Source organism: Coffea arabica, chromosome 10e (assembly GCF_036785885.1).
Source record: "Coffea arabica cultivar ET-39 chromosome 10e, Coffea Arabica ET-39 HiFi, whole genome shotgun sequence".
Classification (NCBI taxonomy): domain Eukaryota; kingdom Viridiplantae; phylum Streptophyta; class Magnoliopsida; order Gentianales; family Rubiaceae; genus Coffea; species Coffea arabica.
In genome coordinates, this window is record NC_092328.1 from 950,394 (window position 1) to 976,304 (window position 25,911).

At 38.1% G+C, this 25,911-nt stretch overlaps 5 protein-coding genes across 18 annotated transcripts; 3 read left to right on the forward strand and 2 right to left on the reverse strand.

The window, feature by feature from the left end:
* Positions 1 to 153: 153 nt before the first annotated feature.
* Positions 154 to 4,544, forward strand: LOC113712771 (uncharacterized). Of its 5 annotated transcripts, XR_003453344.2 has the most exons (8): positions 155 to 547; positions 676 to 724; positions 821 to 947; positions 1,667 to 1,737; positions 1,834 to 1,906; positions 2,715 to 2,851; positions 3,713 to 4,132; positions 4,270 to 4,544. XR_003453344.2 is itself a non-coding variant. In XM_027236329.2 (7 exons), exons 1-6 carry the CDS (start codon positions 313 to 315, stop codon positions 2,826 to 2,828), a joined length of 669 nt encoding a protein of 222 aa, XP_027092130.1. In that variant the 5' UTR covers positions 155 to 312; the 3' UTR covers positions 2,829 to 2,851; positions 3,713 to 4,544. The 5 variants fall into 5 exon arrangements, 4 of the variants coding, with proteins under 4 accessions (XP_071924042.1, XP_027092130.1, XP_027092132.1 ...); XM_027236329.2 differs by having other exon boundaries at positions 3,713 to 4,544; XM_027236331.2 differs by lacking the exon at positions 3,713 to 4,132 and having other exon boundaries at positions 4,318 to 4,544.
* LOC113712770 (UPF0496 protein At1g20180-like) lies at positions 3,106 to 5,029 on the reverse strand. Its single transcript, XM_027236327.2, has 2 exons — positions 4,748 to 5,029; positions 3,106 to 4,551 (listed from the first exon to the last, which is right to left on the reverse strand). Exons 1-2 carry the CDS (start codon positions 4,812 to 4,814, stop codon positions 3,497 to 3,499), a joined length of 1,122 nt encoding a protein of 373 aa, XP_027092128.1. The 5' UTR covers positions 4,815 to 5,029; the 3' UTR covers positions 3,106 to 3,496.
* Positions 5,030 to 7,305: 2,276 nt separating this feature from the next.
* Positions 7,306 to 10,173, reverse strand: LOC140015538 (probable cinnamyl alcohol dehydrogenase 6). The gene is made up of 6 exons (XM_072068205.1): positions 9,860 to 10,173; positions 9,465 to 9,578; positions 9,147 to 9,374; positions 8,638 to 8,932; positions 7,916 to 8,069; positions 7,306 to 7,710 (listed from the first exon to the last, which is right to left on the reverse strand). The coding sequence occupies exons 1-6, from the start codon at positions 9,952 to 9,954 to the stop codon at positions 7,505 to 7,507; spliced, it is 1,092 nt and encodes a 363-aa protein (XP_071924306.1). The 5' UTR covers positions 9,955 to 10,173; the 3' UTR covers positions 7,306 to 7,504.
* Positions 10,174 to 14,104: 3,931 nt separating this feature from the next.
* Positions 14,105 to 18,272, forward strand: LOC140015296 (la-related protein 1B-like). Of its 3 annotated transcripts, none has more exons than XM_072067355.1 (7): positions 14,105 to 14,677; positions 14,916 to 15,453; positions 15,525 to 15,681; positions 15,790 to 15,880; positions 17,361 to 17,432; positions 17,768 to 18,110; positions 18,215 to 18,272. In XM_072067355.1, exons 1-6 carry the CDS (start codon positions 14,246 to 14,248, stop codon positions 18,059 to 18,061), a joined length of 1,584 nt encoding a protein of 527 aa, XP_071923456.1. In that variant the 5' UTR covers positions 14,105 to 14,245; the 3' UTR covers positions 18,062 to 18,110; positions 18,215 to 18,272. The 3 variants fall into 3 exon arrangements, with proteins under 3 accessions (XP_071923456.1, XP_071923457.1, XP_071923455.1); XM_072067356.1 differs by having other exon boundaries at positions 17,774 to 18,110; XM_072067354.1 differs by having other exon boundaries at positions 17,768 to 18,272.
* A 4,452-nt stretch (positions 18,273 to 22,724) lies between these two features.
* Positions 22,725 to 25,033, forward strand: LOC140004070 (uncharacterized). 8 transcript variants are annotated; one of them, XR_011822009.1, is made up of 4 exons: positions 22,725 to 23,780; positions 24,364 to 24,482; positions 24,700 to 24,813; positions 24,911 to 25,033. XR_011822009.1 is itself a non-coding variant. In XM_072067824.1 (4 exons), exons 1-3 carry the CDS (start codon positions 23,139 to 23,141, stop codon positions 24,772 to 24,774), a joined length of 801 nt encoding a protein of 266 aa, XP_071923925.1. In that variant the 5' UTR covers positions 22,755 to 23,138; the 3' UTR covers positions 24,775 to 24,813; positions 24,911 to 25,033. The 8 variants fall into 8 exon arrangements, 4 of the variants coding, with proteins under 4 accessions (XP_071923927.1, XP_071923928.1, XP_071923925.1 ...); XR_011822012.1 differs by adding an exon at positions 24,178 to 24,273 and having other exon boundaries at positions 22,729 to 23,780; positions 24,364 to 24,447; positions 24,700 to 24,962; XM_072067824.1 differs by having other exon boundaries at positions 22,755 to 23,780; positions 24,364 to 24,447.
* Positions 25,034 to 25,911: the final 878 nt, after the last annotated feature.

Sequence of the window (25,911 nt, forward strand, 5' to 3'; positions counted from 1 at the left end):
ATCTATTGTGATTAATTGCTTAAAAATTTATTTTTAATCAAGGATTTGTCTAACGGGTACCCATTGTATAGTTGTTAAGATATATTTCAAATGTCATATTTTTAAAATGTAAGATTAATTAGATATTCATCACAACTTCACAAGTAGCCAATTCTATACCTATTTGACCCAACTCCGACTAGACTAGTCCCTGCTAAGCTAGGCTTGCTCAACACAGCCCCCTGCCCAATAGGCAAAGAGCATCATCAACGTCCTTCAGCTACCGCCCTAAGAGCAGTTGGCCGTTAAAAAGTTCATCGCCCTCCAATTTCAATGACGGAGCTGAACGCCGACGACAACCTCCAATCCCGAGATCATAACATCAAGACTTCAATTCTCCAATCTCCTTCTCATCCTAATACATTCCAAAGCTCAGGAATTGAAGATAGTACTGATGGAGATATAGAAGACGAGGAGCTAAGGAGACTATTGGTTCCAAAAATAGAAGACCTTCCTCTCACTCCACCAACTGCAATTCAATCCAACTTCATCACATATTATGCCCCAGGTACATTTCTATTCCGTTTTGGCTTCCCTGGTTGAAAATTTGAACTGGTTTTTTATTTTATTTTATTTTTTGTTCCGAGTCTATGTTTTGCTTTTTTAATTTCTTTTCCTTGATTTATCTGGTCTCAGATTTTATGAAACCTGGGCATGATCAGTATGTTCATCGTCATGCTAATGGGTAAAACTATGATTTTTTTAAGCTGATGGGTAAAACTATTTAGCTTGTATTCAATTAGCATTTTAATCATTTTTTCCCATGCCGTTCTAAGAGTAGCTTGTGCATAGTTGGGTTAGCTTCAACTCATGTGGCTTTTAAGGACGAAGGAGGAATTACAGGTGTTGATTTCAATGTCGGAAAGGCTGATCGAAGTGGGATTAAGGTTACAGGAAAGCGGAAAAAGGTAATCTTGTGCAAATTTGTGATGACTCCTCTAAGCTTAGAAGGAAATAATGGAATTAAGTAACAAGTTAGCAATGCTGTTATATCTGGGCTTTGGTGTGTATAGTTTCTAATGTGGTTTCATTTGTTGCCTAGTTGATGAAATAATTGGAAAAGAACTTTTTGCCGTCCTTCCATTCGCTGTTAAGCTGCTTGCTTTGGTCGTAGACTCGTGCGGTAGGGGAAGGGAACACTTGGAGTGAGTAATGGACTTAGAGGAGGTAGGCAGAATTATATTTTGATTGAATTAGTTCATTAATTTTTATACATCCACACTGAGGGGGAGAGAGATTTTGTTTGTACCTAATTCATTATTGATAAGTCCAACACATCTAGTTCTACTGATCTTTGCATCTGGTTTTTAACTATGGAAGGACTAAAAGAGAGTGTGTACTTGGGTAAGAGGCTGAAAGAAAAGATATCTTGGTCTGATTAAGATTTGCAATAATAACCATATAAACAACTGTCCACTGATCTGCTGAATGAGGGAGGGGAAACCAGGATTACCATCTGAGTGTTGCTTAAGTTGCATGCCATCTAAAACTAGTGCTAATTTTCTGAGATGGTTGAGAGATAGTTTCTGTTGAACATCGGTGCTTAAGTTTGAAATTTTGCTCTTGTTTTCATGCATTCTGATATTCAATTTTATAAAAAGCATCATTTCAAACTGTTTTTGTGCAGAATGCACAACATTTTGAGTCCAATACAGCATTATGTAGAGTAATCACCAAGGATTCTTCTTACATTGTGAGGTAGAGTTTCTTTTTTCCTGTGTCATTTTTGGTCCTTCAGGTGTTCTATATAACTTTTTATACTCAAGTGAAGAAGGCAATACCTTTCTGTGACAGATGCTGCGTCAAAGGGTCTCTGTTGGAAGTAAATGAGAGATTAATGAAGCAACCTGGTTTGCTTAATTCATCGGTGAGTTCTATTATCTGGTTGTAGCTTCTAAAATATTCACCACAGAAATGGCCCAAAGATTTGTACGTATGTGAATTTGCATCATGCATTAGTTCTACTAATCTATGAGTAGCAATTCATCTCATCATATCTTCAAAAGGAATGGCACCAAAAATTTTTCTTCCATAAAGTTAATTACAGGCTTGGATTTTACAAACTTTAGTGATGCATTTGGTTCTATTTGTGTCCAACGCAGTTTAAGATTAAAAGAAGTCATGCTGAAGTGGTATTTGATCCTAATGTTTAGTTATTAATTTTGTAAGTCTGAACAACTACTCATCCTCCCTGATTGTACCAGTGAAGATTTTATCTGCCAAAAAGCTAGTGCTTCTTTGATGAAAAACTTATGATGCTTGTCAGAGTTGTATTTATGTTGCATAAAGTTTTTAGCGACAATTCCAGGCTTAGTCAGACCTTGGATTATGCTAGTTAAATTGGAAATGATTTCCAGGATTGTATGGACTTGCATGAGTGCATAGTTTAGAGTTGTGGAAGTAATATAATTCTTGATTCACGTGTATTATCTTATGTCCATTTGGCTCTGCTGCCCATAGAACTGCCTGAGAAATTAATAGTGATAAATCCTCTGTCTGCACCAAGTATTTGATCAGTGGAGCACTGCTATTGCATTCTGGCATCTCATATGGTGCCTGACTTATTTCCACTGACACAATGATGAATTTGCAACAGTAGTTGCTTGTGTGTCTAGATCTAGGAATTTACAAATTTTTATATACCTATTTACCTCGTTCATTTTTCCTCATTGCAGGCAGATAGGGAAGGATATATTGCAATTTTTATGCCAAAGCTAGTAGATTGGCGTAAAGTTGAGGCTTCTTTTGTTGGTGTGGAAGAGTATAAGAGGTTAAGAGGCATTTCTTGACTAGTATGTCTCCAGGTGGATTGGTAGGTGCCTTGCTTTAGTTAGGTACATTATTTGTTGATTTGTCCATTGTGCTTTCTAGTTTTTGCATTTCGAAATAATTAAAATCCAGTTTTTGAGACGCACGTAATTGCTTTCTACAAAATAATTGCAATCCTTATCCTTGTAATTTCTACAAAGCCTCATATTCTCAGAACAAAATATGTATTGAACCAAAGAATAGATGTTTGATAATTTCCACCAAATATCCTATTTACAGACAAGTGAAAAGAAGAAGGAAAACTAAAAAGCAGTTCTCTAATGTATATATCAATGTAGATGAGAGAGTTCTAAAGACAAATATGTTCAAGTCAAACAAGAGTTTGGACAACTAATAATATCTTTAAACTAGTTGCATGATTAGTCACTCTCATTGATCCAAGATTTCCTGGGATCACCTTTCACATTGCAGTCTCTCTCTCACGAAGCCAGGAAAAAAAATATAGTGATACATTAGTGCCGACTCGGCTGATCAAATCATTAAGTCAATATGTCTATTCCGTGAAATTCACTTGAGCACTTCTTTAGCATCCTGCTTCTGGAGTTGCCATTCTAATGTATCAAACAAGAAAAATACTTCAAAGCATCCCGGTGCCCCCACATTATGTATCCTGTCTAGAATAATAGGATTAGCCTACTTCCATTTGTTCAACAAGCAACCTTCTCGATCTGTTAATGTTGAGGATGCACAAGTATACATTCTCCTCAAGCTCTTCTAATTCATCTAGTACTCCGGTTTCGTTTATTTGAAACTCCCTTATGACCTCCTTCAGTAACTCATTGCTTCTTCTCCTAAGGCATAAATTCGCTAGGAATTTACTGTGTTCAACTTCATCATGTAACAGTGTCATAAGCCGACTCATTGTGTCAAAGTCATTGATGATTAAGTAGATACCTTTAGCAGCAGTGTCAAGTTGAGCTTCAAATCTTTCAAGGGAAGTTTTTGGAACCAGCCATTCTTTAGTCTGCTTGATCTGCTTCATACATGCCCCCAAGGAACAAGCAACTAGAGCTGGTGCAGCTACTATGCCTACTGCAGTATGAAGTACAAGTATTGGCAAGGCAATAGTCAATGCACAGCTTGCAGCTATCAGAGTACCTCTAGCAAACCTCTTGCTACATCTTATGAATTTTCTTCTCCTTCTAATCCTTTTAATCTTGGAAGTGAATCTTTGGAGTGCTGAATGGAGGTCGTCATGAATGTGTTGAAATTGAGCTTGGGTAATAGCGGCTAACGGGTTCCTGAGTAATGCAAATGAAGCCAGGTTCCTGTATAACTCATTTTGTTGGTCATCATCTGATATTTGTTCGAGTTGATTAAGCACCCTTTTCATTGTACCGTACTTAGCCCTAGTTTCATGAATGCTTCTCAAGATTAACTCACATGTTTTGCATGCCTCAGAGCTAATTTTGAAGAAACCAGATAGAATTTGATGAAGATCGTTTGCAGAGCCCTTATTGACATTCGTTGGAGTTTGTGGGCACGGTTCGAGCACACCTTGAGAGAGATGCTGTGGAAGAGAGGGAGACGAGGACAGTCGATCAATACTTTTTCTTGCCAACTGGCTTTGAACTTCGCTGCAAATTTCTATGTAAGAATTGGTCCTAAAGGCTTCCATGTATTCTTCATCGACAATATTTGACTTGTTCATCAAGCGATCATCTTGCGTTTTACCATTTCTACCTGATCATTCATCCAAGAAATCAACTCAGTAGTGTTAAATGAAAGAATTAAATACAATAAGATGACGCAAACATGAAGAGAGAAATAACATTACAATTCTCGTCTCCTGAAAGCTCATGAAACCTTGATTAATTGCATCTCTTCCTAATTGAAAATGGGAATGAAAGTAAAAGGCAGAGATGGCATATGAACTTACTGTTGTGTTTCTTGAAAAGGAACTTCAATCTGTCCGGACGAGACCATCTTTTCACAATCTGAATCATGTTAAGTATGCTAAGTCCAGAAGAGAGAATGAGAAAGAAAATCGAAAGCCTTGTCAGACGGCTGCGATATATAGGAAGGAATATTATTTATATATAATAATCCTGTATGATACTCTAGTTTTTTTGCCCTGTAAGCTTCTGGGTTTTACGACAATCACGCGTTAGCGTGAGCGTCTCTAACACGAATGCCAACTTCACCACCTCGACATGAATGAATGCATTTGAGGAATGGGGAAAAGAAGAGAAATAAAGAGCGACGATAGCAGTGCAAAGGAAGAAGTTTTTTTTTTTTTTTGGGTTTCCTGCGTTGCTTTTTCCTTTGTCTGAAAGAGTGTGGTAGCGTTGGCAACCTTACGTGCATTTACTAATTAGTCTTTAGCCAAAGAAGCTGAAATACCAATTTTCGACAAGAATTTGACTGATTTTTTTATTTTTTTTGGGGGGGGATAAGTATGTTGTCTTCTCCGAGGCTTCTGTGGGCTGACGCTAGTGCATTCGTTACCTGCATTTCAGACTCCTGAGAGTAGTTTTTTAACCTGCAAATATCTATCCTTTGATCAGCCCAGGCTTCAGACAAATTGTTAACAAGTTTCCCTTCTTACTTTCTTTCTTTCTTTTTCTTCTTCTTTTCTCCTTTTCTGGTCGAAACTTGAGGTTGAGAATAATGCAAAATCAGAATCGGTATCGTGCGTTGTTGGCTGAGTCAATCGGCCAGATGATTGTGTGTCTGATGACAAATTTTTCCATTACGTGTGTGTGTGTGTGTGTGTTTTATATGGATGAATAACTTGGCGGACGGGACAGGTTCTCTTAAATGATTTCACCTCAAATACATGCACATTCATGACGAGTGTTGGTAAGTTAGTCACTCCTCCTGTTGCCTGCTTCACCCATCCCCATTAAGAATTACATTACCCAATACATTTCCACTTTAAACCATCGTTACAATAACAGATGCTAGTCTAGTCGAATTATCACTAAATTTTTGCAATTGTCGAGTTTTGACTATTGAAATGTATAAAGTTAAGACTCAATATTATTCTGTTAGATTTAATCGTTAAATATGTCATCTGAGCGTCGATGTGATTTCCAAGACAAAAGAAAGGGAAGCAGTTTATGTGCGTTTATATTTCTATATAGTTGTGTGAAATTAAGATTGCATTGTTAGAGAAGGATCAGACGACTGTCAATAACATCCAACTTTTTTATAATTTATAACGATACATACATGGGTTTGTTTGGTTATTCTATTTTTTCAAATTATATTTCGGTTGTATCATAAACATATTTTTCAACCCACCTTTTTATCTCACATACATTACATCACAAAAAATGTTACAATAATTATTCTAAATAATATTTCAGATAACACTCTATTCAAACAGACCCATATCATATAATCCTACAAAAAAAAGTTACATATTAAAAAAATAGTGAAAATGTTATTATTTTTTTAAAAAACGAAAAAGGAGTAATCTGTCGTCTTTTAGCAATAAGTAATGAATCACCATTGAGTAGATTCGATTTTCAAAAATCTAATTGGCAGAATATCCAACCAAGTGCAGTACGTAATTAGTAGGCCATTTTTTTTTTTTAAGCTACCCAAGTTTTGATGTACGTAATTAGTAGGGTCAGCCAAGTGCTGTTTATACGTAGCGTTGTGGAAAGCTGCATTGACGTAGGCTAACAAATCCTGGGCAACGGGGAAGTGTAGGGTGATGATGATGAGATGGCGACCTAGTCAGCGGCAACATGGGCTGCACTTATTTATTTCCTCACCCAGTCATCTTTTGTTGGAGCAATTTTTTGTTGGAGCAATGAGTTGGCGGGTTGCTCCGAGTAGGGCTGGAGCTGAATCAAGTAGCTCGGCTCGAGCTCGCGAGCTACTTGGTCAGTAGCTCGAGCTCGAGCTCGATTGATCAAAGTCGATCTCGAACTCGAGCTGCCCTTTAGAACTATCGAGTTGAGCTCGATCTTGGAAATATAATACTCGAGAGTTCGACGAGCTCTATCGATCTTTTTATAATATATATTTTAATTTTTATTATTGTGAAATGTCAATAATATTCTTTATTTAAAATTATATATAAAATATTAATTTTTATTACTTGAGTTTGATTATGCTTGATTGAGCTCGAATAAACTCGATTGAACTTGATTTGAATTAATTACATTTAATTAAACTCGAGCTCAAGTTCCATAAATTGAGGTCGAACTCGAGTTCGAGCTCGAATTTTAAAAGCTTGACGAGCTCGAGACTTAGCTCGACTCGACTCGACATCACCCTTAGCTCCGAGCGGAGGAGCCGTAAGTGCTATAGTGCTAATTTAACAACCAAAGGCCCAAGATACACGAGAAACCTCACCTCATGATCCCATTTATTGGGTTCTTTTTTATTTTTGTTGGAGAATTTTATTTTTTTGGGGGATATTTGATACTAGTAATTGATCCAACTACCATCAAAAGACGTGTGGCTTGAACAAATCCAAAATAATACAAACACTACGGCTCCAATTGTTTTGGAAAATAGCAGTAGTAGTAGTACGGTACAAATGGAGAATCAACGAGACTTCGAATTGCCATGCCATCTAGTAGACACTAGACTAGACTAATAAAAAAGGGTGTTTTAACGACCCGGTGCAGCTTTAAAAAAAAAAAAAAAACAACCCGGTGCAGCTAAGGCTGAATTTTTAAGTGGAACGGCTTTGCTTTCCGGCGATATCGATGACAAATCGGTACTTGACATCATTGTTGGCTAGGCGCTCCAGTGCTTCATTAATCTGGTCCGTCCGGACGACTTCGATGTCACACACGATGTTACGTTTGCCGCAAACCTCCATCATCTCTTGTGTTTCTTTGATGCTTCCAATTATGCCTCCTTTCACCACCCTCTTCCCTGCATTCACACTCGATTCGACATCAGAGGTATGGAAGAAGAACCCGACAATCTTCGGGTTGTTGAAGCTGGTAATGTGTAGTTGTAGTATAATAATATTATCCAAGAATGAATATGAATCCCCGGAATTGAATCAACATTTACGTGGAAGACATTTTTGGTGTTTTGTGATTGGCACTGCGCTTGAGTTGAATTGAAATCTCACCGAAAATCAGTGGAAAAGAGGGTAGTTCCATCGGCTTCTCAGGTGCCCCCACAATCACCAAGGTTCCTTTCACTTTCAGCAGCTCCAGCAAGGGACCAATAGAGTGCTTGGCCGAGACCGTGTCCACAATGAAGTCTAGAGTCCTTTTCCTCGCCTGTTACTCGAAATTGTCCAGAAACGCCCCAAAATCAAAAGTACGGTCTCCAGACTTGCGAGTCTTGCCTTATTAGTGGATGCTGCTACTACCCTAATGGTACAGAACTTTCTTTTCATTATTATTATTGTCTTTTTGAAGTGGAAAAGGCCTTTTGACTGCAAAGCTAGCTTTTACACGGTAGCAGGAAGCTACCTGGCTGGCTGTGCATCAGTTTTTTTTTTTTTTTAATCAATTATTTGATTTTTAAAATTAAAAAAAAACCATTATGACGCGGTGTGATGTGAATGTGATACATAAATATTACTATTTATATCTTTTCTATCATCCAATCGCTATTTGACAGAATTTGATTTATCTAAGTGGATCTGGACTGGTAATTCACAATATTTTAACTCCTAGAGAGCAGCATTTGTCTGCTACAGTACCCCATTATTTATTATTATTAATGGTATAAAATGTTCATCAGCACCAATAAAAAAAGAGAAGGAAGATGCTGCAATTTTTTGACTGGTACTCCCAGGGCAGGGCAGTCTCCAGAAATCAACAACAGAGCCAACAAACAAACCTGCATTAGTTTGGCATCCGTACTCAGGAGGAAATCATCTGCACCCAATCGTACTTTGGCCTCTTTTTCCTTGGAGGGAGATGTGCTAATGACAGTGACATGATGACCAAATGCCTTGGCAAATTTCACAGCCACATGCCCAAGACCTCCCAGACCAACCACCCCTATCTTTCTCGCAGCCGAGTCCGGCTCCAACAGATTGTGGTCTTTCATCGGGCAGTAGACTGTGATTCCGGCACACAACAATGGCGCCGCTGCGTCCATCGGCAAGCTATCCGGCACGCGCACCACATACCTATATGCACAAAAAATATATATATATATATATAGTACTGCAACTGATTTTTTGCTATTACTACGGGAGTAACATAAACAAGGACAAAGCAAAGCTATTATATTTGGTGGGGTTTGTAGTCGGCCGGCTCTTGTTTTTTTGTTCGGCTGTTGCGAGTATTAGTAGGAGTATTTCAGAAAGAAGAAGAAGAAGAAGAATGAGATTGACGATGTACCTCTGATCTGCGACCAGCATTTTGGAATAGCCGCCATAAGTGATGCTGCCGTCCCAAAATATGCCATTGTAAGTAAATTGAACCTCATCGCAGTAGTTCTCCTGGGAGTCCTTGCAAAACTCGCACTGCAAACAGGTTGCTGCCAAGCACCCCACCCCCACTTTGTCCCCCGTCTTGAATTTCCTCACGTTACTCCCCACCTTTGTAATGATCCCAGTAATTTCATGCCTAAAAATTTTCAATTTTTTTTTCCAATTGTCAAAAAATTGATGGATATCTTGCATACCATTTTTAAAAGAAACATCTATGTACACCCACCCGGGGACAACAGGGTACATGGTGATGCCCCAATCGTTCTTGACATGGTGTATGTCTGTATGGCACATCCCACAATACAAGATCTGGATTGTCACATCATCCGCTCCATTTTCTCTGCTCAAATGGCAAAAGCTTAATCGTCATCACCAACTTAGCTCATTAACTTTTCCAGTCAGGGTTAGCTCTATTTACATATGCTTGAGTAGTAATTAAACTAGCTCTATATCATTCCCAGGAAATGGAAAGATTAGTAAGTTGGATTATTATAAGCAACTTGTACAATCCCGACAAGGAGCAAAACAATGAGCAACATCAGAACATAAATCCACCACAAGTACTGGTAAAATAATGCATTAATTATACGGAAATAAAGTCGTTAACAGAGATGGGTTGACCTTCGCTTGAAGACGTAAGGAGTGATCTTGCCGGAAGAATCATGCGCTGCCCAGCCTGAAACAGTCTGAGTGTGGTTTGGAGTTGTTTGAGCCATGAAAGGAAGTCGGTGAGAGTTGTGAGAGCAGAGCAGGAGAAGGCCAGCAACTGGCAGTGGAAATGGTTGATCTTGTAGGGGTGGAGGATTCTGGGCACCGGGCAACTAAATATATAGAAATCCGCTGTGTACACAAGGTGCAATTCAAGCGGACAAACACTTCTTTTAGTTGTATATATTTATTTTTTGTTGGAAGGAGGTGGACCCAAAATTATGTCTTCTAAGGAGTGCTTTTTAGTTAGTTGGGAAGATGCGGTTACTGCTTGTGGCCTCCAACTTCTATTGGCTATTTATAGGGCTGATTGTAAGTCAAGCTGCTCGCAACAGTTTAGTTAATTACTCGGTTCAAATTTGATTTAATCAAGTTCAAACCCAAGTTCGACTAGTTCGAGCAGGGATGCAAGTCATGTTTCGAGTTTGACGAGTTACTCGTCGAGTATTTTTTTTAATTTAAATAATATTTTTAAATATAAAATTATCACTAAGGATTTCAAATAATTGACAAGATGATTTGCATACTTAATAAAATCCTTTAATAGCAAAAAGGTAATAGAATTTGAAGTAAATATAATTCAATTTCATTCTCAGGGTTTCAAGCTTAGATGCTCAAAAATGGGATCTAATCAAACTTCTATGCTTGAAAGCAGCGTCGAGGACTCAAGCTCAATATGGTTTGTTTTTTCTTTACTTGAGGCATATTGAGTTGAGTTCGAGCTTTTTTTAAAATTCACTAAGTCGAGTTCGATCTTTAACCAATGTTTTTTTTTTTATATTGAGTTTTTTTAACCAATGTTTCTATAGCGATTGCTTGAAAGTTGAGCGGAAATTTCCTATCAGATTAAAATCACAATGCCCATTAATTTGCTGCATGACATTTCCCGTCAACTCAATTTTGTTTGTTCGAATTGTCGTGCTCAAGTGCTTGAAGATTATTGGTTTTGACCTTTCTAAGATCTGATTTTTGTATTGAAGCCAAGGAAGCGGAGTCAAGTTTGAGAATAAAGATGTCAAGTAGACATGCAAATCCCTTTAATCCGATACTCTTATAAGTATTATATCTTGATTTCAATTTTGGTTGCAGGATGGTTATGTAAATGGGGAGAAATTTCACCGTCGGTCTTTGGAAGTTGCAAATTGAGACGCCGTGAGATTAAAAAGACCGTGTGAATTAAGCCAGGTGGCAAAAGTACGGTGGTGAGGGCGAGCAAGGGGGCCGAGGATCTCGTGTCATGTGTGAAGCGGCTGTATGTATCCAATCCATGGGCAGTTTAATAAGAGGCCAGTCATGCATGCTAATGAAGTAAGTAAACGCATGCAAGACAGAGAAAGAAAGAAAACGTGTGTTTGTCTGTTTGACTTGGTCTATTTCTAATTTGAACAATTGATGTGAGATATTTATAAAATTATGCTTTTTTTTTTTTTAGGATTCATTTTATATTACATCAATCAATCGTGCAGAAATATTATCATTATTGTTAGTTAGGTACATGACAACTGATCGGATTCCAAAAAAAGGGGAAATCAATATATCCAGCAATTGGTATTTTTTACTCTTTTTGAATCTATATACAAAACATGATAGAACAGCAATACTACTGTCATTTTATATTTGTCAAAATAATCAACAATGATATTTTTTTTTTTTTTTGGTCTAACCACCCGGTATCCCTTTCGGACTAATCCGGATTCGGTCCGGGGAGCGCCCGCAGAGTTTGACTCTTACTCGAGGATGAAAGCCTGACCCTGGAATTATCGCAGGAGCGCAGCGAGGATCGAACCTTGGTCGTCCTGCTCGCATAACAATGATATATTTGACATGAGCTGTTAACAAACAAGGGATTATATTCTTTTTGTTTCTTCTTAACTTCAAAAGTGGGAGACAAGTATTAAATCAAACTGATATTTAGAAATCATTTACAACTAAAATTATAAATCTACGGACCTAGTGGACATTTTCTATCAAATATATATATATATATATATATATATATATATATATATATGAGCGACGATAAGAAGATTGATTAGAACTTGGGCCTTTCCTGGACATTTATGAGCATAAGATTATTGGTTGGACTTTGGGGTCATATATCGTACCGCCGAAATTCATCTAATTTAGAAAATGTTTATTGGGCCTCTCTAGTTCCTAACTTCTAGGATTATTTACGACCGGACTCCCCCTATTCACTCCGTCCAAGATTGATGCACTATCGTCTAGTATTGTACTCCCTCCGTCCCACTTTGATAGTCTTGTTTTCCTTTTTCGTCTGTCCCAAATTGTAGTCCACTTTCCAATTGAAGAATGTAGTTGTATTTTAATTTTCCTAAAATACCCTTATTCAATATAAGTTGTTATTACTATAAACCTACCCCATTTAATGAAAGTTGATTCTTTTTTTACTATCAATTCAAGTTCCCATAAAATTGTACCATATTTAATGTGAGGGTATTTTAGAAAAATAGCAATCTAAATTTACTTTTCCAACAAAGTTAACTACTTTTACTTAAACTGTGTGAAAAAAGAAATAGGACTATCAAAGTGGGACGGAGGGAGTAATTTTCTAATTTAAGTAGGGAATCAGTAGTAAAATCATCATATTCATTTCCTAAATGGAGTTTATAATCATGTTCTATTTTCTAATTCCAAATTATAACTCGTCTGCAATTCTCACGTGTGAAAATTAAATATACATTGAAGAGATGTGACTTTTTTTTTTTTTTTTACTTTTTGTTAGTCTATCCCTTTCTTTGTTTCTTTTTTATATATATATATATTTTCCATTTACTCAAGTTGTAATGTTACATGAAAACTACTTAACTTTATATAAATATATATATATATATATATATCAATTCTATTCAATGCCACGTTATGGTGGTTTTACACGTATACTATGTCCAAATCTGAGAGAGAGGTTTAATACATGATGCATACAACAAAATCTACCATACTAATTTCCTACCAAAAAATCGCACACTAAATCTACTTTTGACAAAAGAAAAAAAAATTCAACTTAATTTGTCAAAAAAAAATCTTCATTAGTTACAAATTTGTACAACTAATTAATTTGGATTTACTTATCCTTGGTACATTAATTGTTAAGAAAAAATTTTATTTCTTTTTTACATCAATGTTTATTTTTTTTAATGCAAGTCCAGAATTACTAAATTATAAACTGCTTTGTTTGGTCTTTCCCAAAAGAAGAAAAAAAAACTGCCCTGTTTGGATTACCATTTTTTTTGAAAATGGTTCTTTTTGGATTAGTTGTTTTTGGGGTTATTTTTGAAATATTTTACTGCAACAATATATATGAAAAACTTTTATTATAAATATTTTTTTTGATATTTTTGGAATATATTTTAAAATAACTTTTAAAATAAAAATATTTTTATGATACTTTTTAAAAATTAATACTATCACTGTTAACCACTGCTGCTATCATCTCCGCTCACCATTGCCACTGCCACCACCTCTTCCCTCTTCTCCCTCGCTCTTCCTTCCCCCCCCCCCCTCTCACCCCTGGCCCTCCCCTCTCTCCTTGATTTGGTCGAGGCCTCTAATTGCAACCAGAGGCAGCAATTTGGCCGGGACCAAGGGAAAGAGAGGAGGGGGAAAGGAAGAGAGGAGGAAGATAGGTGGGATGGTGGGGTGGAGGTGATAAGTGAAAAATATTGTAAATTTTATTTTTAAAATTTTTATGTATATTTGTGAGTTGTTTTTTGATATATTATATGATTGGTATATTTTTTGAATTATTTTTATTTATGTATTACTGTAAAATTATATTGCATTTGAAAAACTAATTTTTAAAAAATGTTCTAAACCAATCGATTTCGTGAACCAATTTTCAATCAATTTTTTTACCTCTCATACATTAGATAGTTATAATATATTATCTTTTACAAAAATTTCAGAAAAATAACAATCCAAACGACTATACCTTTATGTCTTTTTTACATCAAATATTTAATTTGTAGGCAAGTTGGGATTTGCCGGATTTGCTAAATTATAAACCCAAGGGTGAAATGGTACGACGAGGGGAAAGGAGAGGGCTTTTTCGTAATTTCGAACCCCGCGTAGGCACGTCAATTCCTCGCCACCATGCCACAGGCCAAACTGCGCCAGCAAACCTAAAATTAGTAGAGAAAAAGGAAAAGAAACTGGGAAGACATACCACATTGTGATCACGCTTCCCACGGAAAACCCTAAATATTTTCTCTCTCATATCCTGCCTTCGTACTCTTCCTTCCTATATTTTGCATTTTTTTCTAAACTTCTTCTAATCAGTTGATGGCCGTGGATTCTGATGAGTCTTCCTCGACCCCGCGTAATCTATCTGGTCCTCCATGGGCACTAGTTGTTCGCCGTAGCGAGGTAGAATCAACCTCCTCTGCCGCTACCAATGCTTCTTGTCCGTCGTCATCGCCGCTGCCAATTGCACCGGAGCAAACACCTTTTTCTGATTGCTCCGGTCAGAAGCTCCCGCCTGAAAGTTCCGCTACTGAGACTCAGCCTGAGAGCTCCTCCGATAGTAGTAATGGCAATGCGGCTCGGTCAAAGAAGCCTGCTTGGAACAGACCCGTGAACGGTGTCGTTGAGGGTAGTTCTGTTATGGGCGGTTCTGTCTCTTGGCCTGCTCTTTCTGAGTCGACTCGGTCCACGATCAAATCATCCTTGGATTCCCCTAAACCTTTATCTGATGGATCAGCCTCGAGTTCTCAGGTTCTAACCCTTAATAACAAATAATCTTTGCACGCAGATTATAGTATTTAATATCTGTTTCAATGTCTGAATTTTTGGAGCTTTGTAGCCTTTTTTTTTTTTAATTTCTGCTGATTTTGTTTTGATGCTTGTTTACTCGAATTGATTGTCTCCTTGATGAATGCGGAGAAAGATTTGTTTTTTAAGCTGTGAACATGAAAACATAATGTAAAACGTGCTTGTATTTGTTGCTGAGTAGGGACCTATAATTTCACAAACGCCTCAGAAACAAGCTAATACTAATGCAAACGCTAATTCTGTTGCAAACCATGGAATGACTCGCCAAAAATCAATGAAGCACCGTGGTGGTGGATCAACACAGGGGGGCTTTAGGCCACCACCACCTCCTCCTCCTTCGATGCCGCCGCCGTTTCCTGCTGTAATTGAGATGCCTGCTTATGGAAATTATGGAAATTTTGTGCCCCCTGTTCTGGACTCTTCAATAAGAGGTACAAGACCGATGAGTGGAGTTGCGCCTCAGTCTGGGAACGATCACTCTCCACACTCACAGAGAAATTCTTCCAGGAGGAATAACTTTGGGGGTCGTCCCCGTGGAGATGGGCAATATCATCATGGAGGTAGGCGTGATCATGATCGAAGAGATGTTCACCTACCTAATCAATTTGCTCCTCCTCCAGGAGGTTATATGCCACCACCGCCTCCGCCGCCGCCTCCTGGTTCTGCCTCCTTTATTGCACCTCCACCTATGAGACCATTTGTTGGTCCTATGGGTTTTGGTAAGTCTATTTCCTATTTGTGGGTTCTTTCCCACTGTGGATATTTTACTTATCTAAAATGCTTCTCCTAGATATGGCACCTCCATTTATGTATGTTCCAGCACTTCCCCCTGAGTCCTTTAGGGGTATGCCATTCATTGCTCAAGCACCTCCAGCACCAATGTTTTTCCCTGTTATGGATCCGCCTTTGCCTGCTTTGATAGTTAAACAAATAGATTACTACTTCAGGTACTTCTCATTTTACAATTGATTTCCTACAAAGAAATGAGACTGTGTGTTGCTTCTTTTAATTGACTTCTAAAACTGGGACGATTGCGTGTTGCATATTTGTTTCAGTGATGCTAATTTGGTAAAAGACGACTACTTGAGATCAAACATGGATGATGATGGCTGGGTTCCTATCAAGTTGATTGCTAGCTTTCCCCGAGTAAGTTATATGTGGCAATGTAAAAAATGCTTGGTAGTCATCTGGTTAATTCATCTTCAATTTGCTTTTTAAGAACATTTTTGTCTGCAAGGAGATATTTGAGGTACATTTGTGTTGTTATTGATTTCTTTTGGTTGACTTTGTACAAATTATTACTTTGAAAGGCAATTACTTGTATTCTCTTGGTGCTATTTGTTTGCTGGAAATGAATTGTTGTCTAGTGCAATGTTGGACTTAAGACTTAGACCAAGAGATCTAGCTTATCGTAAATGTACAAACATTAAAACTTGCTTGGTGCCAATGAACATTGTCGAAATGCATGATAGTGTGACCTTGCAGTTTTAGTTTCAGCTTTGTCCTTTTCAACAATCTCAAACCTCCTTTTGATGAAGACATGTTTCTTGAAATTTCACATTTGATAATGACATGGCTCAGGGGGTAGTTTCATGGTAAAATTTGGAGAGCTTGCGAATTAAAATTGAGCTTGTTGAATGACGCAGAAATGGACGGTACATCCAGCAGCAATTTAAAATTTTTAGATTTTTTGGGGTAATTTATCTTGGATATTTGCTTGTTGCAAATTGGAAGGTTGAGTTTTGAAGAAAGTTTTATCTTATGGGCTTTATCACTCACTGTCCTTCTCTTACTGTCTCTTTCTTTCTCCCCCCTTTTTATTTCAATACTAATATGTTTGACTTCAAGGTACTTGTAAGGTTTTTTGTTCTGCTACTAACACTTCTATTGGGGATTCTGTTTTTCTCTTCATGAAGTTTTAGCTGCATTATACTAAAGTGCGGGTAAATTTGAATGGTTTTGTTTGTACTTTTTCCCCTCTGGTGGTTGTTGTGCATGACCTTCGTCACCTTTCTCTGGTATGGCTCCCCCCCCCCCCCCAAAAAAAACAACCACTCATGGAAAGGTTGTTATTTTCAAGCTAGAATGCTCTACATTTATTTTTAAACCGCTATGCAAATAAAGGTTGATTGATCTTCATTGTAAATCTGTTCTGCCATGGTTATGGATAGATGCACACTTTGTTATTTCCTTTCTTAAGATTTAGTTTAAGTCTGCAGGCTAACAAATAGATGGTGACTTTTTGTTTGAAGTTTCTGCTGAATAGTTAATAGAGGGCAAAAAGGGAATTTGATGGTTAGAGATGTCTTTACGTCCTGTTGCTAATGATACGAGTTATTATACTACTTTGGTCAGCATTTCCATAGATCTCTCTCTTGGAGCTCTATGTAACTGTAATGTCCCTTTCTAATTTCTTTAGAAGGTCACTTTGTTGAAATGTACTATGACTTTTTTTTAGGACGGTTTTTTTTTGTGGCGGGGGGGGGGGGTGGTCTAGTATGTGTCTTTAGTCTCTGATATAAATGGATAAGGTCATATGATATACTCCTTTTCTCGAGAGATGATAGTTTTTGTATTATAGATATCCATGTATGGATCAAGGTTGCTCTATGGTCTACTTTTGCAGGTGCAGCACTTGACAACTGATATTTCATTGATATTGGATTCCTTGAGAGCGTCGGTGGTGGTTGAAGTAAAGGTGATTCTCAAGCGGTCAACTCTCTAGAACTCTTTAAGATATGCAGTCTAATGTTTGTCCAGAGTTGCTTCATACTTGTCACTAATTTCTCAGTATTGCACAACATAATCAATTAGACTGTGAATCATACCTATATTCTGCAAATTTACACTATCTCATATGTATTCCGCAAACTTCTCTGTAAAACTTTGGATTTGATATCTATACTGTAAAAAGCAGCATGGTTTCCTAAGTAAATTTCTCAATTCATATATTGTGCGAGTATGCTGCCACAAACATTGAATCAAGCTCTCCCACGATATGGATTTTTATTTTATTTTTTTCTTGTCCTGCAGGAACAGGGTGACAAGATAAGGAGGCGTAACGAGTGGAAGAAGTGGACACAGAGCAGTAGTCATGTTTCACTTGATTCAACGTCACAGACTCCTGGCATATCATCTGATGATACTGTGACAACATCCATTGAGAAGGTATCATTAAATGAAGTCAGTAGCAGTAAAAGAGGTGGTTCGGACTTGACAGGTTCAGAAACGGGGATGACTCCAGATGCATCTTTGCCTGATGAATCAACTGGCTCATTGAAAATGGCTAATGGAGAGGTTACTGCTGAGGAGTTACATTCATGCTGAACATGACCTAATATGCCGTGAAGGAAGTTTTTTTTTGTCTTCAGTCAAGGTTGTTGCACTATGTGCATATGGTTCTCAAATTGTTCGGAATTATGTCTACTGAAATCTGGGAAGTATATTTAGTCTGTCCTTGATTGAACCCCAATTTTGCAGTTTTGGCTTCTTCTAGAGAACAAGTAGCATATGTAGCTGATTTGGAAATGAAGTAAAAGGAAGTGGGGAGAGGATAGTCGCCTGGGGATGGAATTATTGGATTATCAGGTTTGGATGCTTTGTCAATATGGATGCGGGTGGTTTTCTGCTGCTGATGATGCCGTGACTTGCGTTTGGTTTGCATTCTGAGAGAATTTTAGAGGTGAACTATTGTTGGTTACTTTTGGTTTCATGATCAGAGTGGAGATTGTGAAGTGTCAGATAGTCAGCAATTGCTGGCACAGGAAAAAGTCAGGCTGCTTGAGATTTCTGCCCGAGAATTGGAGGTCTCTTAGAGAATTTTACCTTGAGTTTTTTCTCCTCTTGGGTTTTATTTTATTTTATTTTTTATTTTTGGTAGTCTTTAGGTTTTATTTTTTTCCATTCATTTTGCATGTTTTTATAAGTATGTAGATACTTTGAGGCATCCATCTATATTTATAGTTTTTGGGGACCCCTCTTTTACTATTTCTGGACTTGTCGTCAAGTGTCAGTGAGTTAGTCGTCCGTGTTGTTCGGGCTGCATGTGTTGCGAAATTATATGCCGACTGATGTGAACGTAATGACGTGGCTTTGAGGTTTTATGATGCTCTTCATCCACTATTGTAGTCGCGGTATTGCCGTCTCCATGGGTGGCTTTGCGCCGCTATAAATTTTATCCGATGACGACAGAACAGTCTTCTTTAACATTAGATGTACTACGGGCTTCAGCTCAATTCCTGTGACTCGAAGCTCTGAAGTAAAAAGCATTAGGCTCCTTTTCTTCTTCCAAATGTTTTTTTCTGCTTAGCAGCAAAATGTAAAATATTCCAATTTCCAGGGCGTATTCTAAATCATGCCTTGTGTCGTGATTTTGTTTTACTTTTCTCCTAATCATTTTTCTGAGGCTCGAAATACCTACCGTTTTGGCTTGAAGTAGGAACATTTCTTCGTCATCTTCTGTTCTGGCTGGACCTACGTCGTGCACGTCCGTCTGGAAACGTGACGTTAGGGCTGTGAAACGTCTCAAGGATTTGGGTGGATTTGATGTGGATAATTATGAAGAATTTGTGTTTGAAATCTACCTGACCATGAAATGTGCTTGAATTGTTCAAAATGGCGAATTTGCAATCCTATCCTCCCAACGTACAAGTGATTTGAAATCCATTCTCTCATTTTCGTTCTCCCAACGCCTTTCCACTCGAAGCCATGACTGCTAAGTAATCAGAAAAAGGACGGATGAGTGGGTACACACCGTACACATAAAAGAAAAGGAATCCTTAACCGGAGCCGCGGACGAAAGTCCATGAATTGGGCGGGCGACGCTGCGGTGGGTAACTGGCTCCGCCTTGACGGCCTCCCGCCGCTGGTAAGTGGTGCAAGGAAATATCAATCAATCGAATACATTTATCACAGTTAAATAGTCTTTTTACGTTTTCATTATAAAGATGTTATGTAGTTACAAATTCATTACTTTCCTGTTGCCTCCAAATAATTGTGTCTTCCATATGCTGAGATCCTTGATGCATGATGTAAAACTATATACTGTCCCACATGTCGAACTGATAGAGCATTGAGTAGGTGATGGTAATAACTCCTCAATTCCAGTCTCATACTTTCTCCTTTCCTCTTGACCTTTTCTAAACTGAAGTCTAGAAATTCGGTTTTTTATAAACCTAATCCCAGAAGAAACCTCAAAAGCCGGCAACTCTTGAGGTCCTTCCAGGGACTTATAAACCAAACCCAAACCCCCCCCAGAACCGATGTGGGATGGCAAACCCCACAAGGGCAAGCCAGTAAGGCCGCTGCTGCTAAGAAGTAAAGACCCCTCACGACACTCAGTAAACTACCCTTGCATGAATTTGCCTCTTGACCTTTTCTAAACTGAAGTCTAGAAATTCGGCTTTTTATAAACCTAATCCCAAAAGAAACCTCAAAAGCCGGCAACTCTTGAGGTCCTTCCAGGGACTTATAAACCAAACCCAAACCCCCCCCAGAACCGATGTGGGATGGCAAACCCCACAAGGGCATACTTTCTCCTTTCCTCTATTTTCCTATTTATAATGTCTACAGTCTCTTATATATATATATAAAGGCAAAAAGTTAGATAGACTCTGTCCCACTTGTAGACCGTATCATATCTGTGTAGCTTCTTACCAGTTAATGCTGGGCACTGTTTGTTTTACCAGTGACTAATTGACCATGGTTAGTACATACGGTTGTTTCAAAAGTCAAATCAAAGAGAGCAAAAGCCCATCCCTTTCAGTTTCACCCAAAATTTGCTGCATAGGTTTAAAAGCCCGCATCGTCCGCTGGGCTTCCAACGTTCCCTTCGCCATCCACACACACGGGATCTCAGTGCCACTTTTTTCAGTAATAATTCAGTGTCAATTTTATATTTATGTCAAGTGTTATTTATTTAAATTTCTTCTACTATCACGTGATAAATGGAATTGACACTAAATTTGACACCGAATAATGACATAGAGGATCCCAACTGTTCGCCATCAGCCGCACGCATGACTTATCTCTCTAAGCAGCTCCACATTATTAGAATTTCTCCAAACAGTCATGGCAGCATACGAACGTTTTTTTTTTTTAACATTATGGTACATCTAATCTAACCTATTCTCACTTTTATTGGGAGAAGACTATTCTAAGAAGTGATTCAACTAAACCGAAGGAACCTGACGAAAACTAAATCATCATCTAGTCTAACGGAAGAACGTTTTGATATGCAGCAACTTGAGTCTTGACTCCAAGAGTAAATGAAATGACAGACAAGTTTACTAATTATTAAACTATTTAAAATTGTAACTACTTACTACTGTTTGGTTACCAAAGTTTTTTTTTAATTTTCTTTTATTTTTATCCAAAAAAAAAAACACTCAATTCTTCAAAAGTGTTGTTATATTTTCGTCATATTCAAGTGTCAGAGATGACAAAGTCCCTCACGTAATATACCTAAGCACTTTCGAGAAAGCGCGGGTGAATACTCTAAAAATTTTCTGAACCCAAAAAATAATAATAATAACAATCACGCAGGTCAAAATAATGACATCAGAACTTTAACATAATGACACGTACGTCCCGGACCTCCAGTCAGCCCCCTCCTACCCTTCCCCCGGTCAACCCCACCACCCAAAATTCCGTCCTACTTTTAGATAACCAAAAACAGTCGTCCAAGCTCTAAGATTCACCCAAAGATTCCTCTTTCAAGCCTCCAAGATCAATTGGCAACCAAAAGGGCTTTTGCCGCCGTCCACCACCACTGAAAGAAAGAAGCCTCGAGACCCTGCTGCTTGATGTATGTCATCATTGTTTTATTTCATTTTCAGGATCTTGTGACGATTCTATTCCCTGAAACTTTGCTCTTGTATGTCATTTTTGTCCTTAGAAAGAGGAGTTCGGTGACTTGTTTAGTGACCATAATCGAGACTGTTTACTCTCTAATTACTATCTCCATCCTAATCTAGACATCTCTCTAGCCGAAAACGAGTTTCTATATAGAGTTGTAGTAATAAGAAGAAAGTGAGTAATATTCGAAGCCCAAATATCCTACTTTTATAACTAGTGAGCAAGATGTCTGGCTGAAATCTCTACCACTGGTCAGATTTGCAGTTTAAAATTTTGGAAGTTTGATTTAATAATACAGTATATACTATAGACACACACACAAACTATATACTCACTACTGTTTTTTCAGATGCAAACAGAATCCAATTTAACTAAATAAATGACGGGTGCAAATAGTAGTGAGTACAACTTACCGCCCGCCTATTGTATTAACTGCACGGTGAAAAACTCGGCTCCATAAGATGAGTGCGCTGATTGTGATCATAATTATTAAACCCGGCCGGGGAAGAACTCGACGACGGAGGTGGGTCAACGGGTTACTAGTTCAATTAATGGGTCATTATATATATTTAAATATTATATTTTATAATTTTTTATGCTATAATAAATATTCAGTTACTTTAATTTATTATAGATTCATTAATTTTTATAAGAATTAACAACCTAAATTTAATTAGTAATCCACCAAATTTCAAGTATAAAATTTTATCTAAGTGTAATTATTTAGTTTATTTATGAATTTTAAGTGCAAAAGTTTATTAAGAATAATATTTGCCATTAAAATGATTTGTGTAATATGTTATTTTTAAGTCAATTTCATAATTTATAGAGTTCAGGGAATAATAAAAATGTTATTAAAAGATTTCAAATAAATTTTGTTTTGGGGAAATAAAATAAGAATAAGACTCTAATATATAATATAAGAGCAAAGTAACTAATAATGGTTGTCTTCTTCTTTGCATGAGGTCACGCGTTCGAATCTCCATTCTAGCAGTGTTTACAAAATTTTTCCGTAGATCGGGTTTTTCATAAAATCGACCGATTCAATCGAGTTAATCAGTTCAATCGCTGATCCGTTGAAAAGCCAACGGGTTCAATACAAAAACGATCTTCTTAAGAACCTGGCCTGGTTTCATGACCGATTCATCGGATTGGTCGGTTGAATTGTCGGATCGGATTTAATAACTATGATTGTGATAGACTTTATGGAATAGTAATAGATATAGTCCTCCACCAATAATCACATGCGACAACCACTATAGAGCCTTAGACAAAGTCCAATGAATGCAAGGTAAGGTAAGACTTAAGAGTGGTAGACTCTTCCTTCAAATTTAAAAAAAAAAAAAAGAAAAAAAAGGGTAAGGTAGACTCAGATGGGGGGCAGGGGTTTTGGCTGAGGGGTATAAACAACATTTGTGTAGTTCTCCGTACGTACAGTGAATCAGTGATAGGACTGTTAATTGGCCCTTGTCATCCGCCCCCGTATTCTTCTTCTTTCTGTGTTAATTGGCGAATAGTCTCCAACATAGAATGCGGTCATCATCAGAAGATGGACAATCGCGGTAGTAGCACAACCAGTACCAAGACGAAGGATAACATTAACACCACGGTTCAAATCTCAGCTCCAACCTCAAAGTCATCTTCTTCTATTCCGACCTCATCTCCCATTCCGATAGCCCCAGCCCCAGCCCCTCCCAGCAGCTGCAACAGTAAGTATTCCATGGAAGAAGTCTGGAAAGATATCTGTCCCTCTGCTCTCCTCCACCATCCCACCAGTACCTCTTCCTCCGCTGCTGCCCTCGAGGGTATTGTTTTCCAGGAGTTCTTGTCCCGACCTTCAAGGGCGCAGTATGACTCGACTAGTCGCCATCATCATCATCATCCTGGCCGCCAGTCTTCTTTAGAAAGCATCGACAGAGGCTCCTTTGGTTCCCACTCCCAGGGACAGCCAGCTCCGGCGGCGACTGCATCAATCACTCTGAGCTTGAACTCAACGAGGCCACCACCCTCTTCTTCATTTTCTCTTCCTCTGGACCATGATCTTGATGCCGATGCCAATTTGAACCCTCCCACCGTCGAGTTTTCTATCTTGCCTGAGAAAAGGGCATCTCAAGATGAAGACACTTGTCACCGGAACAAGCGTATGATCAAGAATAGAGAGTCAGCTGCCAGGTCCAGGGCTAGAAAACAGGTTAGCTTAATCCATTTGTTGTCCCTTGCCTTGAAAGCATCATCAAGTTGTAGTATTTTTTTTTTTTACCACATACATAGCCATGCTTAGTTGCTTAATTAATTAGCAGTCGTCGTTTGATACTTGCTTTGTTTCTGTTTTGATTTTCTGGTAAAACGGGGAAGTGGGAGAGGGGTAGAAAGACTTCTTCGAACTTGTTTCGGCTTGTTCTTAAGCACTGCTCACGGCCGTTGGGCTAATCAGAACGAGACCAAGGTCTTTTTTGAAAAAATGTCAATGATGGGGAATACCTGGCAGTGGCATGATGTTCATTGATTGATTAGTTGCTGAAGTTGGCCTTGTTGGATTGCATCATCTCAAGTTGATATCCATTAACTTATTATCTTATTTCTTACAGAATCCTAACCTTGGCTTTGGCCTCAGAATCAAGAAGGAGAAGAAGAAGAAGAAGAAGAAGAAGGAAAAAAAAAAAATTCTTTATTAAGTAGTAGATGTAGTAGAGTATTTCTTTGCCTATTCAATTTTATTGTTTGAACTTTGGGTTGGACTTGGGGAGGCTCTAAACTGGGGTATGCTTAATTAGCAGGCTTACACCAGCGAGTTGGAGATTAAAGTCGCACGTTTAATGGAGGAAAATGCTAAGCTTAGAAGGCAACAACAAGAGAAGGTAAAGCACATATAATCGGGAAACACCAGAGGAAGGTTTCGTATCTTCTCTTTAATTTCCTTATCTAGTCCGGTCTTACTTTGCCAAAGTAATACTAATAATGGCAGTGGTACAAGGTTTTGCAGACAAAAAAGTACTGCTGCTAAATGCTAATGTATAGTTGGTTTTAAAGGGGGGAGTGGGCATCATCCCATTCCCGGCTTATACACAACAATTGCTTTACTATTGCCATTTTTGTTTTTTCTTGTGCAGCACTGTCTGCAGCAGGCTCCTGCCCCGTTTCCAAAAAAGCAAATGCTGTGCCGAACCTTAACAGCCCCATTTTAAGAAGTCTCCATGTCGCGCAATTTTACGTTTCTGTCCTTGGTAATTTCTATGCTATTACCACTTCTGTATTTACTTTTCTTTTTTTTTTTTTCTGGGTCAAAACTTCTGTATTTACTTGCTTTTTGTGGATTTGTAGTTTGATGATGCGAGTGACCTCTGGCTTTGCTATCTTCTGTTCAGTTGACTAATCTCTCTGTGTTAGCTAGCTAGCTAGCGTGTAATATATATATATAAAAAGGGTGAAAGAGATTTGCTGCAACTGGTTGGGCCTCGGAACCCCAAACCCTTACTCGTTTATAAGCCAAAGAAGAAAAAAGAAAGAATGGAAAAAAGGAAGAGGGCGTGAGTGAGTAAAGGCAGGGGAGACTGGTGGGCGTCCTTTGTACAGTGCTCGCATCTTTTCTTGGTTGTCTTTAGTGCAACTTGTGCTAGTTTTATTCCCCCGATGAGATGGTACCACCTTTACGGAATGTTACCGCCCCCAACCCAAAAGAAGGGAAAAGTCCACCACCACTAGTTTACTAAGCTTTTCCGTGGAGGGGCGGGTCTCAATCGGATTGGTGGAACAGTCGCCCAACTGCTTGCCATAATAAATGCTTGAATTCTATTCGCTGCACACACGAAATTTATTAATTTCTCATTAGATTTCTAAAAATGTCTAAAAGTTGAGAGCCCCAAAAAAAAAAAAAAAAAAAAATTCTAAGATACAAGAGAATACGGAGAATTATAAGAAAGGGTAAATTTTGTTGAAAAGTCAGTAGTACCCACCGGTATTTGTTTCTAAGATACTACTTAAATGTTGTTGTTGATGCATGATAATGAGATTACGCTATTTTTGGAGGGGACCTGACCTCTTTTACGTTAAGACAGGACGTTTATGTCTTGTGCTGGCTGGGGCCCCCTTGGCTTTCTGCTTCGCCTGGACAAAGAGTAATGATGAATGATAAAAGATCTTGGGAAACTAGTTTCTCCATTTTTGTTACCAGACGTCTCCCTGTCTCCTTACTTGATTTATCAATAACAATATATATCTCTCGGAACTCATTCCTTTCTAACCTCTAAGTACACTACTACTAGCTCAGAATTTTCGAGGCAGTCTCGACTTTTTACTCTTCTGTAATATAGTCCTTTCTCTGC